Below are 17262 nucleotides of genomic sequence, written 5' to 3' on the forward strand. Positions count from 1 at the left end.
GAAAACAAGATATTATTTCTTTCAAAATGACCATTAAGCCTGAACAAATTATGTAATATCACAAGACACATCATAACAATTCTGTTTTTGCACATGTTAAGTTCTACATCTTAATAGTTCACCAGCAAGTAGCTGCCTACTACTCCTTGATTCCTAAAGTTCTCTGTGGTTGTGTGTTTAGACCCTGCTGGACTTTCTCTCCTTTTGACTCTCTGTGCTTGTTTCCAAAACCTTCTCTTCTGCCTTTTTTCTCTTTCTTTCAGATCACTGATGTTCTTTATTTTTCTCTTTTTCACTCTATTTCTCCATCTTTCCCTTTCCTTTATGAGAAACTCTTTCTTCAACTCAGGCTGGCTGTTAAATTTTCTCTCCTTCTTTTTTGATCATCCCTGTTCCTTCTCTTTCGTTCCTCTACTGACAGGTTCCCCTTTGCCATTCTAGCCTGAAATGTACCATTTTGTAATTACTATAATTTTTCTGAACCTTATGCTTTTTTACAGATTAAGGATGAATATTCACAACACAATTATGCATTAAGCAATAGAAATGCTATCCGGCCATTAAGTCTGATGTCATTAGCCGTTTCCAGGTCCAAACTCCACTGCAGATCCCAAAGTCAAAGGAACTCTGCGGCATCACTGAGAGTTACAAACTGTCTAAATTCTTTCATCTTTAATAAAATGATCAGTGTGGCTGCTCTACCAGGTGTAACATCCAGGCATCCATGAAAACAGAATATATGAAATTTAACAGAGTTAGAAGTTAGATTGCTTGTTTCCACCTAAACATGATATACCAGCTCTGCTACCACGTCCAACATAAATGAAGACAGAAAACTAAACAGTAGTGACTTCTGTAGGGTTACTGAAGTTGGGCTAGCTGGTACATAGTGATGTGGTTGGGCGTTCAAATCCAACGAACAGCGGCTGTCCTGGATTGGTAGCTGCCCACTGCATCACTGAGTGAATGGGTTAAATGCAGAGGACTAAGCATTTTCCTACAGGATTAATAATGTATACATAAACAATGAGATTCAAGATAAGGCAAATTTTATAATATTTGACACATCTGTAAAGCAGAAATATCAGTAAAATACAGAGGAAGTAATACATCTGAAATATTAGTTAAAAAAAACTTAATATAAATGGTGAATAGCACACTTTTGTGGCATTTGTCAACACCATTAGAAAAAGGGTCAACACCGTCAGACAAAAATCCTGATGGTGTTGACATCTGATGGTGTTGACAAAATACCCTTCTTTCTCTCATAACACATGTTTTTCTGACAGAAGCCATCTTGTTTTTCATCATTTGCTTATGGCTTTTATAATCTACCTAAAGGAAACTCTTTTTACAAAAAAAAAAAAAAAATCTTGGATTACATCGACTTTGGTGTTGACGCACTATGGTTGTGACACAGAGTTTTATCAGAAACGTATGCCATAAATGAAATAAAAATAAAAAAAATATCACAGCAGTGACCTCATGGCATGTGTATCAAACAGGAAGTGGTAAAGGGGTCCTCAGAGTGTAAGCTACCCACAATAATTCCTGATTTTTTTGTACTTTTAAAAAAATCTGATGGTGTTGACAAAAACTCTGGACACGATTTTAATCACTTAAAAAATATGTAAAAATAAATTTTCAATGTCATATTTTGATATTATATAAGGTATTGACTTAAGCCATGATGTTTAATTTTACATTACTTTTCATTTTTTTTCTGTATTTTAATATTATCACACCTGCTTCTGGACAATGGATTTTTAAGGTACTGGTAATGTATTGTACCATTTAAAATAAATATATATGTATAAAAAATGCAAAATCATAATGTTGTTGTATAAACATTGCCTTGGTTTGTCTTTTAGGCAGTTGGGTTAACACTTGTATGCATATTTTTAACCACAAAATTGGGTTTTATCTGCGGACATGTTTTGTCCCTTATCTCAAGAATCACTGGAAAATGTACTTTTGTACAAGTAAGTGTTTTGTGATTGATCCATCTTAGTGGGAATTTAAATATTATAAGTGATTATCAGTAGTTTATTTTTTGGTGTATTTTGCTTCATATTTGTCTCAGTTTTACCCCACTATTACGTTTGACTTCAAAGTAATGTTTTTTATATATTGTGGGCCAGAGTCGCATTGACTCCTGCTGCTGTGTGTATCCACTGATTTTTCTGCTGCATTTTGTCTTTTAGAAAATAAAGCCAGTTTTCAATCAGTCCCCGTTTATCATCACAACACATTCTATCCTTTGATACCTGCTATATTTTTTCTCCATCATCTTTCATTATCAGTTAAGTTTACATTCCATCCAGCTATGAATATTCTTCTACTTTACTGGGACTTGCTTGCAGGGGGAGAAGCCTAAGCAAAGAAACCCAGACCTCCCTCTCCGCAACCACTACTTCCAGCTAATCTGGAAGTGGGGGACTACCGAGATTAAGGAACTAAGAAGGTCCCAAAGTATTCCTTCCACTGTCACTGTATAGTCAAGTGAAGTCTACAGCGCCCTACTCATACTGCACACTGTGTGAGCAGAGCACTGTTGTTCCTGCTAAGATGCCTGGCATTTTCCCAGATTCACTTTAAAGCAGATTAAAGTTTTTTCCATGGCCTCTAACACTGGGGTATTTACTTTTGTTATCACCTGGACCTAATTCTGCCTGGTCTACTAGTCCCACAGGCTAACCAAGCCTGATGGACCCCTTTATCAGCTTGATGACTCCCTGCACATCTTGTGTACACCATGTGGTTTGGGGATTACTGGAGTTAATTGTAACATGGCCTATTTAAACTCAATGTTCCCAGGCTGGCTGGCGTCCTTTCTTTAATAACACATTACCCGGTCTATGTCAGTATAGATATCCAGTCAGATTTTTTCACCTATTAAAATCTGATGTATTTTTAAATTGTTCCTTAATTTTTATAGCAGTGTCTAAAACGATTTGATTCACTGATTTAAAAAAAGCTACCTCTGAATATAGCCAATGATGGCATTTATCACCACATAACACTTGATCACTTAACATAGCATAATTCCTAGACGGAATTATCCATCCTCACTGCTAATTACACTAAGACAATCTGTTTTTTTAACTTCTGGCAGTTTTGTACGCATGATACCACAAAATTTCAATATATATATTAATATATAATAAAATATTTTGTGTAAGACATTTACCAACTTCATATACTTAAGTGCAGACTTTACAGTAACTCTTAAACGCAGTGGACAAATATTCAAGAATTTTCCAAGGTCTTTTTTGCAGGAATAGTGGAGTTTCTTTGGAGACTGCCATTCAGGAGTAATTAGAGAAACAGAACTTTTGTTTCAGGTGCTATTAAACACAATATATGAAATGGTTTATATCAGAATCCGACCTATTGCTCTCCTAAGGTAATTTACTGTATGCAGAGTGTTTATCAGGCTTCTGGATTCAATTTCTCAGAGAGTTCAGAGATGTTGTCAGGAGCTGTAAGAAAAAAGAAACTGTTTACTTATGCTACACAATTTTCTTTAATAAATAGCTGGTATAATGTTGTTTTTATTGCCATTTAACTCTTAACTGTTAGTCAAGTCTGTCATTACTCTTAGTATTTCTTTACTCATTGGCAAAATAAAGATCGTTTAAGTGGAATTTTACTGTTTATGCACAGCAGGTATGTAGGGCATCTGTGCTCACCGCCAACTCTGTCAGTTTACAGCAAAGATCATCTGAGGTGCATCAAACAGCAGTGATATGCTGGAATTATTGGCAGGAGATTTCTGATGTACTCTGAAGTCTGAATGTTTGGCTTACATGTATTACTTATGCATACACTGTCCTAATTATTTGAAATCATGGGTATCCGTCATTGTAACACAATATTTAGATCACTCAATAAGCTTCAGATTATCTGACTGTTGTGTCCATCACATTTTGCTTATTCGTGAAGAAGCATCTTTCACTCTTAATCTGCTATTCATTATATTAAAAACATGAATAGGTTTTACTCACGACAGAGAGAGGATTCAGCAGAAACTAGAGGAAAGAAAATATTTTCCTTATTTACTACATTTCTCAGATATAATGAATTTTCTAAGCATCAAATTTAAGTAGAGAAGATGAGAAGAGATTAGGTGATTTTTTTCCCTCTTACCTTTCTTCTTTTTGCAAATGAAAGCAGCAGCCACTATGAGGGTGGCAGCAAGAGGAGCCACAGCAGAGATGATGGAAATAGTCATATCAAAGGGCTTCTCTGTTCAAAACGAAACAACGAAAAAAAAAAAAAACAAGAAAAGGTTTACTAGGACTAACTACTGATATAAAAAAAAACAGGTCAGATACTTTCAGATACCACTCCTTATGATATTTGTTCTGCAGCAGGGTATATGCATTGGAAGAAAATCGGGGGGTTCAGGTTGTTAATTGTATACAAGAAACAGAAAGGCGGTAGGTCGAAAAGAGTGGTGAAACTAAACGTATTTGCAATTTAATGCAATTTGAGCATATGTACATGCATGTGTATTTCTCACATCTATCACACATTATTCTAGTCTTACTCCAGTTGGTTCTGATCATGGCTTTTTCCAGTTTGGTGATGATGACTTTGTTAACACCAGATAGCAGAAACACACAGTCATAATTCCTGAACTCCTCAGGTGTCACTGTTGAAAGGTCCAAGTCAACACTCATCTGGAAAGTCCCATCATGGTTTGGCAGGATTTCTCCATGATTCACACCTTCATGAATCTCTTCTCCATTCCTTCTCCAGAACATCATGGCCCTGTGAGGGAAGAAACCTGTGGCGTGGCAGCTGACTGAAGAGGAGGGAGTCTTCTGGAGGAGAGACACTGAGGGAAGCTCTAAAGAAAAAAATTGATCAAATAACTGCTAGCTGGAAGCATATGCGTAATAACTATTTTAATGTAGGCTAAGAGAAATTTTAATAAAATCCACAAAACTATCTTACGGTATGTTAATTTACCTCTTCTCAGCAGAAAGCTCCTCCCATAGCTCATATGCATCTTAAGGCAGTCAACACAAACTTGTTTTAAGAATTTCTTCCAAAAATCATTGTTGAATTTGTCTTTGTCCCATAAATGTTTTGTAATGACAGCCTGTGGTTTTGTAGCAATCCATGTTTGTGTCTCGAGGTTAAATGTTAGAAAGTCTTCTCCATCATATCCATACTGATGAAAACCATTGACTTCTTCAGTCTCCTCATCCCATTCACAACGACTGAATCTTTGCAAAATATGGACAGCTGAGAAAAGTAAAAAGTGTGGTAAATGACAAACTGATTGCCACAGTGACATACTGACTCACAGACTGCAACAACTACTGTCAGTGATATTTTTGTGAGTAACACAGTTTAAGCATTAAAACTGATTCCAATAAATATTTACAGAAACACACCTCCAGTTTGATTTAGGCGCTTCTTCATAAACAGAAATTCTTCTTTAAAGAATTGCTGATGCACTGTACACTCCCCAGTGTACCACTTCCAGTAGTTTGGATCCTCATCTCTTAATGTTTCCATCCAGTCCTGTTTGGGTATAGCTGTTTTGAGTTTGCTGTCACAGTAACCGACCTCTACATCATTATTCAGCATAACAGCCACAACCTCCGGGAAGTTTGGGACTCCAGAAGATGCAGTGAAGAAAAGAGTCATTGAGTGCTTTACTGTAAGTTAAACAGAATATCAAGATCAACTGATGTAACTGTCCTTATGTCAATGCAGGCCTTGTATGGTACCATTTTAGGTCATACATTTTAATTGTAAATACAGTGGAACCCCGACTTACAAAATTAATTCGTTCCCGAGGGTCTTTTGTAAGTTGAAGCACCCATCGCGCCTTTTGAGTGAACGATAGGCTATAGGCTAATTGCTAACTGCAACAACAATACGTCGTTGAAGTGGAACAGCGAAGCCCAAGTACGAAAGCCAAGGGGGTTGTCACATGATTCGGAAGGCATTCTGGGCTCAGCCAATCAGAGCCAGCGGATTTCGTGCATTTTGCTGTAACACGGGCAGAAATATTGCCGTTAAGTGCCTTCGTAACTTGAATTTTTCGTTAAATGGGATATTCGTAAGTCGGGGTTCCACTGTACAATTTTCTTGTGTGTTTTTAAATAGGTGTTTTATAATATTCATCACCAAAGTGTGAAGACAACCCCTCTATGAGCAAAAAGTTGAAGGAACTGTTCACCATGCCCTGGAGCCCAGCCTGGGGAAGGTACCTGAGGGAAAGGATCTGGTGGCTGAGCCTTAGTCTATGGCCCAGCCAGGCCCTACCTGAAAAAGGGCCCAGGTAATGAAACTAGCAACTGGGACATGGAATGTCACCTCTGTGGTGGGAAAGGAGACTGAGTTAGTGCGTAAAGTGGAGAGGTACCGGCTCAATATAGTCCGGTTGTTCAGTCTGACGTCACTAGCCGTGTCTGGACCTAAACTCCGCTGCAGGTCCATATATCAAACGATCACTATCACTAGGGTGGTCTCAGAATCTCATCTCTGCTTGTTGTAGATGATGTGGTTCTGTTAGCTTCATTGGGTGATGGCGTCCAGCTTGCACTGGAGCAGTTTGCAGCCTAGTGTGAAGCAGGAGGAATAAGAATCAGCACTTCTAAATCTGATACCATGGTCCTCAGCCGGAAAAGGGTGGAGTGCCCGTTCAGTGTTGGGGATCAGTTTCTGCCCCAAGTGGAGGACTTTAAGTATCTTGGGGTCTTGTTTACCAGTGTGGAGAGAAGGGAGCAGCTGATTGACTGATAGATTGGTACTGTGGCACCAGTGATGTGGACAGTGTACCAGTCTGTTGTGGTGATGAAAGAACTGAAAAGTGAAGCTCTCAATTTATGGTTTGATCTTGTTCCCTGCCCTCACCTAGGGTCATGACTGAAAGGAACAGATTACGGATACAAGCGGCAGAAATGTGCTTTCTCCAAAGGGTGGCTGGCCTCTCCCTTAGAGATAGGGTGAGAGGGTCAGCCATCTGGGATGGGCTCAGAGTAGATGGGCTCAGAGTAGAGCCACTGCTCCTCCACTTTAAAAGGAACCAGTTGAGGTGATTTGGAATCTGACTAGGACTCCTCTTGGGCGTCTCCTGGGTGAGGTGTTCTGGGCATGTCCCACAGGGAGAAGGCCCTGGGTCAGACTCAGGACATGCTAGAGAGATTATATCTCTTGGCTGCCTGGGAATGCCTTGGTCTTCCTCCTGAAAGGATGGAGGAGGTGGCTGGGGAGAGAGAGGTCTGGGCTTCTCTGCTTAAGCTGCTGACCCTCGAACCGGGCCCGGATAAGTGGTAGAAGATGGATGGATGGATGGATGATGCCATGAAAACAACGAAAACTTGAGTTTTATAATATGCACATTTATGCATACTTAGATAATGATTCATTTGCATACGTAAACATAAAATTTCAGACAATATGAAATAGAAAATGTATTCTTTAATTAAAACCTGTGTGGATGTCGCCTGTGGATGTTCCATATTTTTTTTATTTATGTATTAATTGATTTTTTTAATCAACTTCTCTTAAGTCTTAAGATAATGCTTAAAAAAAGAAAAACACATGAATGTAACCACATTTATTACATAACTTTTTTACTAATAAATATTAAAACTCTTTCATATAAATAATGATTAATGCAAGAAGTATGAGAAAATCAAAAAACTGAATTACTGCACAAGAAATGTTACTCTCTTATAAGACATAAAACACATACACTGACCAACCACTTCATCAGGAAGACAAATATTTAATCAACCCATCAGTGCAATTAGGCATGTAGACATGGTCAAGACAACTTCCAGAAGTTCTTACCGAGTATTCTTACCAAGAAAGAGGAAGAAAGTTGATCTAAGAGAGAAGTCTCTAAGACATACTGGTCTGAGTATTTCATAACTACTGATCTACTAGGAATTTTCCACAAATCTGTCTCTAGAGTTTACAAAGAATGGTCCAAAGAAAAAAAAAAAATCAAGTGTCTGGCATTTCTCTGGGTGAAAATAAGTTGCTGATGTCAGAGGTCAAAGGAAAACAGCCATAATGCTTTGAACTGATAAAAACAACAGAAACCCAAAGAAAAACTTGTTAAAACCAATACATGAACAAACATTACATCAAAACTTGAAGCAGATGTGACACACCTGCTGCCACTCATTTCAGCTAAGAACAGGAAACTGAGGCAATAGATTACATGGATTCACAAAAATTGGCAGCGGAAGATTGACCTTGTCACCAGGACAAGAACTGCTCCATGGAGCAGTTCTGAAGGGGAAACTCCAGTTGTTGAATGAGGGGTTGCTCTGTAGTCCATTAGGTAAGTTCTCAGGAACGATTTCCAGGGCTGTCCTTGAATCAATGCAGTCTGTAGGCAGTCATTAATGCATCTATTGAATCTCTCAACTTCCCCATTAGCTCTTGGGTAATACACTGAGGATCTCAGATGTTGGATTCTTCTGCTTTTGAGAAAGTCAACAAACTCAGCAGAGAGAAATTGAGAGCCATTGTCACTTATCAATGTCTTAGGATTCACTTCACGAGAGAAAGCTAAAGAAAGGAACTGAATGATAGTAGCTGCATCAGCTCGGCAAGCAAAAGCTACTTCAGGCCACTTACTACAGTAGTCTACAATGTGATGGCAAATCTACAGACAGAAGGGGCAATTTCAAAAGGGCCTATGATGTCCGCAGACACCTTTTCCCAAGCAGCAGCTGGTAGAGGAATGGGTTGAAGTGGAGCATCATGGGTGACTGTGGACTTGTCATTCTGTCTGCATGTTGCACAGTTCTTTATCATTGTCTCTATCTGACAATCCATTTTGGGCTACCAGTACAATTCCCTCAGGTGTTGTTTGGTACGTACAATGCCTTGGTGAGTTTCATGACCTATATCAGTGAGTTTTTTCTGCAATGACTCAGGCACTAGCAATCGATGTGTACCTCTGACGATGCGCTCGTTCATGACCACAAGTCTGGAAGTCATCCTCAGACACAGCACTCAGATCAGTGAGGATGGATGCAACTGACTCCACATCCTCTGCACATGCCATGTCTGTCTCGGGAATTGGGAGCCTAGATAGACAGTCAGCAACATGGTTCAATGACCCAGTTCTATATTCCACTTCATAGTCAAACTCCAACATGCGAGCTGACCATCTGGCTATGCCTAGACCAGCTCTGTTATTGCCCTTAGTAGTCAGCAGTGTTGTAAGCGCTTCGTGATCTGTTCCCAGAGCCATGTGCGCCATTTTTTAGCAGCCCAGATGCAAGCCAGGACTTCCTTCTCAACGATTGAGTATTTCCTCTCTGCATCAGACAGGCTGCAAGATGCAAATGCGACAGTCAGTTCTACATCATTACTGTCAAGTTGAGTCAAAACAGCACCGACGCCGTAGTCTGAGGCATCTGTTGAGGGGTTGAACATCACCAGAGCAGGGCTGTGCACAATTAACTACTGAGTAGTTAATAATCACGTAATTTGGCACAAACTTGCTGTACCATGCACTCAAACCAAGAAATGTTTGCAGGGTTGCAGGATCAGTAGAGGTCGGAGCATGCAGGATAGCAGTGACATGAGAATCATCTGGCAGCAGACCTTTTGGACCGATCTTTTGACCCAGAAAGATCAGAGTAGTTTGACAGAGTTGACATTTGTCAACATTGAGTTTCAGTCCTGCATTGTTGATTCTGTGTAACACAGCACGCAGGTTGGCCTCATTTTCAGCTTCTGAAGTTCCATATACGATGACATCATCAAGATAGCATTGCACCCCTTTTTGGCCACGTAGAATTTGTGTCATCATCTTTTGGAACACTGCAGGCCCCGAACCTAACCCGTAGGGAACTCTGCACTACTGGTACTTCATGTGTAATGGAAGCAGTGAGCCCTCTACTGTCTTCATGTAGTTTTAGCTGATGGTAGGTGGATTTAAGATCTAGGGTGGAGAACATGACAGCCCCACACAGCTCAGACAGTATGTCCTCAATCAGTGGCAAGGGATTACTGTCAACGACCACTGCTTTGTTAGGTTCTCTCAAATCAACGCACATGCGTATGCCACCAGTCTTTCTTCTAGTGATTACAGATGCATCGATTTTCTCTATGATGCCATATTCCTCAAGGTTCTTGAATTCTGGGGAAACAGCATCAAGGACTGACAGGGGTAAGCGTCGAAGTTTCTGCTGTATTGGCTTCACTTCAGGTCGTACCTTCACTTTATGTACAAAGTCCTTTGCACATCCGAATGCAACTGTTACTTTCTATCAAAAGTAACTCAGTTACTTCAAGTTACTCATTACTTTCAAAGTAACTAGTTACCAGGGAAAGTAACTTTGGTTTTACTCAAAATTCTCTTGTTAATGTGTTGCTTCCGTAACTGGATACCCAGCAAGAGTGCCAGTCTTCTAGCTTGCTTACTTTCCACAAGTGCACTGTGCCACCTACCAATAGAAAGGAAAAAATAATGTGCATATTTCCACGAGAGAAATCCCACGCCTGGACCGTCGTTGACCGCCCCCATGATTCTAGCCTACGTCACAGCATCATGTGCGCTTTTTACGTCCAACACGAAAACTGCAGTCGTGGTGCTTTCGATTGTACTCAGAACTCGGAAATTCTGCCTTCCGAATAGGAAGATGTAGGCAACACCAGACTGCAGATGAGCTGCATACACGGCTGGACTGGGACAAAAAATCGCTCTGGCCGTTTTGACTCGAGACCGGTCCTCCATTATAGGAAAATCATAAAGCCTTTGAATGAAAACAAACGCTGTTGTGACAGTGATGTACACTGTTTTGATGGTATATATGCATCAATCTATCAGTCGTTTGTTGTAAGATTCAGATAATTATTTTTTAAAAGCTAGACATTTTAAATGAGAATAAGAAAGAAAAGTATTTCTTTGTGCCCCCCTCTCCCTGTTAATGCCCTACCTGGCCCCCCTGGCAAAACTTTGCTAGACCCGCCCCTGCACAGTTACCAGCTGTCAGCTACTTAGAAAAGGGATCCTGGTGTTATTTGTCTCTCAGAAACAGTTCATAACTTCCCTTCAACTCATTCATGTCACCTAAAAGGTAAACCTGTTTCTCCAGCACCTGTTCAGCTCTGATGATTCAGTAAGGACATCTCCTGGTTTCATCTTCATGTTTCCCTCTCACCAGATAACCAAACCGATATCATGACCAGCAGCTTTACAGCTGTGGCTCCAGCAAACATCAGCTGATACTAGAAATTAATATTAAATAAATTCTAACAACAGCTGACCAAGCTTAAACGTGCTGCTGTTGTTTAACGCGACTTCCGCTGGTTTCTTCTTTCTGGCACAAAGTAGGAGATAAACAAACAAGAGAGAAAAGCCGATCAGCTGATCATTGATCAGTTTCATGATTGAAGTAGCATCAGGAGAGGGAGGGGAGAGAATGAGAGGAGAAGAGGCAGCTGCAGCGTAAAGACACAGAATAACTCCAGCTTTGTGTCTTTTTCATTGTAGCTGAAGTATGGGGCAAACTGCATTCCTTTTCACCTCAATACAAAACGCATAATATTTTCTCTGAATACGAGACGATTCCGGTTTTTAGCGGACGGTTGACAACTCTAATAATCAACCTTATGAACAAAAAAAAGTTCAACATCAGTAACATAGCACCCACCCAGCTGTATAGAAGCTCCGTCATGCTTGCTAGTACGCAGTACAAAAAAGTCAGCACAACGAAAATAAACTACTGTCAGGGTCCTGGGTCTGAGCGACCCAGGATCCCTGGGCAGTCATGGACTGGTGATATCATACACTCAACAAAAATATAAATGCAACACCTTTGTTACTGCTCCCATTCCCCATGGGATGGACGTAGAGACCTAAAATTCATTCCAGATACACAATATAACCATCCCTCCCAAACAGTGGTCACAAATCAGTCCAAATGTGTGGTAGTGGGCACATCTGCTATATTGAGATAATCCATCCCACCTCACAGGTATGCCACATCAGGATGCTGATCTGACATCATGAGTAGTGCACAGGTGTACCTCAGACTGCCCACAACAAAAGGCCACCCTGGAATGTGCAGTTTTTTGCGCTATTGGGGGTCTGGGGACCCAGATCCGGTCAGTATCTGGTGTGACCACCATTTGCCTCATGCAGTGCAACACATCGTCGCATGGAGTCTATCAGATTGTCAATTGTGGCCTGTGGAATGTTGGTCCACTCCACTTCAATGGCTGTGCGAGGTTGTTGGATATTCGTGGGAACTGGTACACGCTGTCGTATACGCCGGTCAAGCACATCCCGAACATGCTCAATGGGTGACATGTCCGGTGAGTATGCTGGCCATGCAAGAACTGGGACATTCTCAGCTGCCATCTGCCCTGAACAATGTGAACCATGATTCATCCGTGAAGCGCACACCTCTCCAACGTGCCAGACGCCATCGAATGTGAGCATTTGCCCACACAAGTCTGTTACGGCGACGAGCTGGAGTCAGGTCAAGACCCCGATGAGGACGACGGGCATGCAGTTGAGCGTCCCTGAGACGGTTTCTGACAGTTTGTGCAGAAATTGTTTGGTTGTGCAAACCAATTGTTCCAGCAGCTGTCTGGGTGGCTGGTCTCAGACGATCTTGGAGGTGAACCTGCTGGATGTGGAGGTCCTGGGCTGGTGTGGTTACACGAGGTCTGCGGTTGTGAGGCCGGTTGGATGTGCTGCCATATTCTCTGAAACGCCTGTGGAGACGGCTTATGGTTGAGAAATGAACATTCAATGCACGGGCGACAGATCTGGTTGACATTCCTGCTGTCAGCATGCCAATTGCACGCTCCCTCATTGCTTGTGGCATCTGTGGCATTTTGCTGTGAGACAAAACTGCACATTCCAGGGTGGCCTTTTGTTGTGGGCAGTCTGAGGTACACCTGTGCACTACTCATGATGTCAGATCAGCATCCTGATGTGGCACACCTGTGAGGTGGGATGGATTATCTCAATATAGCAGATGTGCCCACTACCACACATTTGGACTGATTTGTGACCACTGTTTGGGAGGGATGGTTATATTGTGTATCTGGGATGAATTTTAGGTCTCTACGTCCATCCCATGGGGAATGGGAGCAGTAACAAAGGTGTTGCGTTTATATTTTTGTTGAGTGTATGTATTTTTGGTGTATCTGCTGCTCTTTTCCATCCTTGTAGATATGAGTGTGTGTATGTGTGTATGGGTGCAGTTGTGTATGTACACTGGTTTACAGGCGCCTTCAGGCCTGGTGGGTGTGGCCTGGGTCTCTCCTCCTCCTGCCTCCCCTTTCCCTCATCCACCTGCTGGCCTCCACCACTTGCTAATGTTACTGAATCTGTGGAAGCTCCGCGATAGCCACCACACGAAGTAACGAATAACGACCCTATCTAAATCCCAGTAACGATTAACGTGTTCCTGATTTTGGCATAATAACTAGTTACCGTGCTCGTTACCACAATAATAACATAGTTACTGTAACGCCTAGAAATTTCCAAAGTTCTAACAACCATCAAATCCTCCTCCATTAGCAGTCTTTCACGTATACGAACATTATTTGTCTTCTCCCGCAACATTTCATTCTCATTAGCTCCAAACTTAGATCGTATCACGAGATCACGCATTGCTGCAACGTAGTGATCTGTAGACTCACTGACAGCTTGGGCTCGTTGCCTGAAGCGGTATCTCTGGGGAACAACATTGACTTTAGGATGAAAGTATGTTTAGAAAGCCTTTATGGATCCCTCGCAATCATTCTTAGCGAGTGGTAAGGCACTGTAGATTCGTTGTCCCTCCGTTCCCAAACAGTGAATGAGCAGGTCCTTCTTCCTTTCCATAGCAAAGTCATTAGCCCCGATCGCAGGCAAGTAGTTATTGAACAACTTTTTTCATGCAGCAAATGGAATTTTCAGTTTGCCCGGACAATCCAGGAAAACACCCGGGGGTTGCAAAGAGAGCAGAGCTATAACTTCATCACCACTCGTCACCACTTGTGTGGTGTTGGTTCAGCAGGCATTACACACACACACACACACACACAGGTAGGAACAGAGGATCACCGGAGATAACTCTTATTTTATTATTTTTTCTTCATACAACAACATGCAACAACAACATACTCACTAGCGCCCTCTAGTGCTTCTGGTAAATGCAGAACAAATGCAATAGTATGTGGACACAAAAGACAATGAGTTCACTAAACTCAAATGGCCTCCAAAATCACCAGATCTCAATCCAATAATGGATCTTTTCTTGAATAGTGTTGAATCAGTCCAAACTATCATTGTCAAAGTGTACTTAATAAAGTGTCCACACTCAGGGTATCATAAACCATAGGAAACTGCAGGACACTGCTTTTAATGCAAAAGAAAAAAGTAAAATATTTAAAAGGTCTTACCTGAAGATGAAATGTGGCAGAAAAGCAGCAACAGCAAAAACTTCATGCTGAATACACAAAGAGGAAAAGCATATAATTTATAGACGAGAACTTTTTGCTGAGGTTGATTTTTCCTGGTTTTGTGTTGCAGTGTTTATTTTCCTCCTTAATCTGTTCACTACTTGTGACTTGTGATCCTCACTACAAAAGTGTTAAAGCTCCAATGTGTGGAAATTGACTTTTCCGTGCTGTCCGTGTCATTTGTGAGAAAGCAGGTTAAGAGTTTGGCATGAAGTACACCTTTTTGCTTCCATTTGCTTTGTTGTTGCTTTTATTGACTCTAAGTCACACCCATGAAGCATCTCTCTGTCAAATTCCCCTATAATTAAAAACCTGTTCATCATGTTTCTACTTTTAGATTACTTTTACTTTTGAGTCATAGGTTAAGGGTATTATTTGTTTTAAATGTGGTATTTCTTATATCATCTGCTGAGGACTACTCAGAAACATGTTCAAGATAATCTAGTTAACACTGGTTTCAGTTAACTCCACAGGAAACAAACAAAGAGAAAAGCTGAGGAATTAGAAATTATGACTTAATTTCCCTTTGTTCAATACTAGGCTTTGCTTATTCAGAAATCATTGTAAGACAGTCCTGATGAAGTCACTGAATAATTAAACCTCATGGTACAACTGACAAAGATTAATGTCTCTGATCCAATGACTTGTAACACTACAATTTGACCAGAGGTGGCAAAAGTACACATATTCATGTGCTTAAGTAGAAGTCCAGATAATGGTGTTGAAAAATACTCTAGGAAAAGCTGAAGTACAGATTAAACTTCTTTATTCAAGTGAAAGTGAAAATGTACAGACTCTTGCCAAAAAGTAAAAGTATCTCATTGAAGAATATTTCTACCACATATTTTATGCAAAGCTAGCTGGATTTTGTGCTATATCAGTGTAATAATAAAATAATATTAGTAGATGGAAATACCAACTTTATGTCAGTGAAAAGTTAATCACGTAAGTAGAACATGAGCAGAGACCAAGAAGGAAAACAAAATCTGTTTTCTGTTGCCTACATTGTAGAGGGTGTGTTTGCCTCTAAACAGGAAAATAAGTAGAGAAGCGGTTAAAGTGGGATTCAGTGGGGGGTAGAGGTCCCTAAAAACAGTTGGGGAAAAGAATAATGACTCACAATAATTTCTATAAAGACCTTATGTAGATTTACAGGCTGTGATCAATTGACCTGCTGCACGTTTTTGGATTTACACACTTATATTCAACAAGATGTTGGCCCACGTTTCATGAGTCGTCCTGGCTGATTTCCATCCTCTACACTAATCATCAAGAAACTAACCTCACAGCCCATTGTTCATTCAGATGTACTGTTTATAAGGTTGGGCAGTCAGCTGATACTGAAGAAGTCACTTGGATCAGTGACGAAAGGTTTTTCCTACTGAAAACAATATAATAAGGCATTAACATTGCAGGCATATTTTCTGATTGTTGTGCTGTGCAATAATGCAACTTGCACCAATCGAGTGAGTCAATGTTAGAACTCTCTCTGCATTTGTGTTTACCCTCTAGGTTTTCAAGAAAGTTACAGAGAAGTCAACTATGATCTTTTTTTTAAAAGAATTGCATCATATCCAGTCTGCCAATTTCTGTGTTACATAATCTAGTATGTTGCTGATTTATCATCATGGTATTATTTTATTTAAATTGTTTAAGTTAATTCCTTCTACCACAGTGGTATGTTACATTGGCTTAGCTGCAGGTGGAGGGTGGAGCAGAGGGTCCAGGAACCAATGCCAAGAGAGGCTGTTAATGCAATTTATTGCTTAAAAATGTAAATTGTTTATTTAAGTTCATTACAAACAGTCATATAATACACAATGCATGTAGGGTTTAAAAGCAATCTCATCTACTCAGTGTTTCATTTTCATTTTACTTTAACGAATAAGCACTTTTAACATGATGGTTAATTAAATATGAGCAATAATGTTCTAGAACATTAAAAAAATAAATTTTTCATCATTTAAAATGGATATTTGTTGCGCTGCATGTTAATGAGTGGATATGTAGAGGCGCAGTTTACACGTTTGTGTAACATATGAAATATCCCCAGTTCATATAGCTGTGGGTTGTGTCAAGAAAGACAGCTGGCCAAATAATTATATGGCATGAATACTTGGAGAACCACCAAAATTAATGTCAAGAGTGAGCATCTGGTTTAACATTGTAGGATACAAGATAACTTAAAATGAACCAACCCCCCAAAAATACAGATTGGCCTAATGGGAGTCTTTCAACGGGCTTTAGGAAGATTTTTATGATATGCCCATCAATCAATGCCTTAAAACTGAAGGCTCTGCCTCCCATTCTACTTTTAAATACTCTAGGAACAACAAGTAAGCCTGCAGTGTGAGAGCGAAGTGCTCTAATAGGGTGATATGGTACTACAAGGTCATTCAGATAAGATGGGGCCTGATTATTTAAGACCTTGTATGCAAGATTTTAAATTCAATTCTGGATTTAACAGGAAGCCAAAACAGGAAAAATATGCTCTCTCTTTCTAGTCCCTGTCAGTACTCTTGCTGCAGCATTTTGGATTAGCTGAAGGCTTTTCAGCGAGTTTTTAGGACATCCTGATAATAATGAATTACAGTAGTCCAGCCTGGAAGTAATAAATGCATGAACTAGTTTTTCAGCGTCACTGTGAGACAGGATATTTCTAATTTTAGAGATGTTGCGCAAATGGAAGAACGCAGTCTTAGATATTTGTTTAATATGTGCGATGAAGGACATATCTTGACTCCAAGGTTCCTCACAGTGTTACTGGCCATCCAGAGTAAGAATCTGGTTAGATACCATATT

At 40.3% G+C, this 17262-nt stretch overlaps 1 protein-coding gene across 1 annotated transcript; it reads right to left on the minus strand.

Moving 5' to 3' along the window:
- Positions 1 to 1032: 1032 nt before the first annotated feature.
- Positions 1033 to 14670, minus strand: LOC309699223 (major histocompatibility complex class I-related gene protein-like). Its single transcript, XM_082522167.1, has 7 exons — positions 14401 to 14670; positions 5409 to 5675; positions 4978 to 5256; positions 4553 to 4855; positions 4150 to 4248; positions 4008 to 4031; positions 1033 to 3482 (listed from the first exon to the last, which is right to left on the minus strand). Exons 1-7 carry the CDS (start codon positions 14444 to 14446, stop codon positions 3433 to 3435), a joined length of 1068 nt encoding a protein of 355 aa, XP_082378293.1. The 5' UTR covers positions 14447 to 14670; the 3' UTR covers positions 1033 to 3432.
- Between the last annotated feature and the right edge of the window lie 2592 nt (positions 14671 to 17262).

The sequence above is a fragment of the Aulonocara stuartgranti genome (genome assembly GCF_965226115.1).
Source record: "Aulonocara stuartgranti genome assembly, chromosome: 22".
NCBI lineage: Eukaryota > Metazoa > Chordata > Actinopteri > Cichliformes > Cichlidae > Aulonocara > Aulonocara stuartgranti.

Coding starts and splice junctions, on each gene's coding strand:
- LOC309699223 (XM_082522167.1), bottom strand. CDS start 14,446: ATGAAGTTTTTGCTGTTGCTGCTTTTCTGCCACATTTCATCTTCAG. Junction 4,856..4,977: donor GAGCTTTCTGCTGAGAAGAG/GTAAATTAACAT, acceptor TTTTTTCTTTAG/AGCTTCCCTCAGTGTCTCTC. Junction 4,249..4,552: donor CATGATCAGAACCAACTGGA/GTAAGACTAGAA, acceptor CGTTTTGAACAG/AGAAGCCCTTTGATATGACT.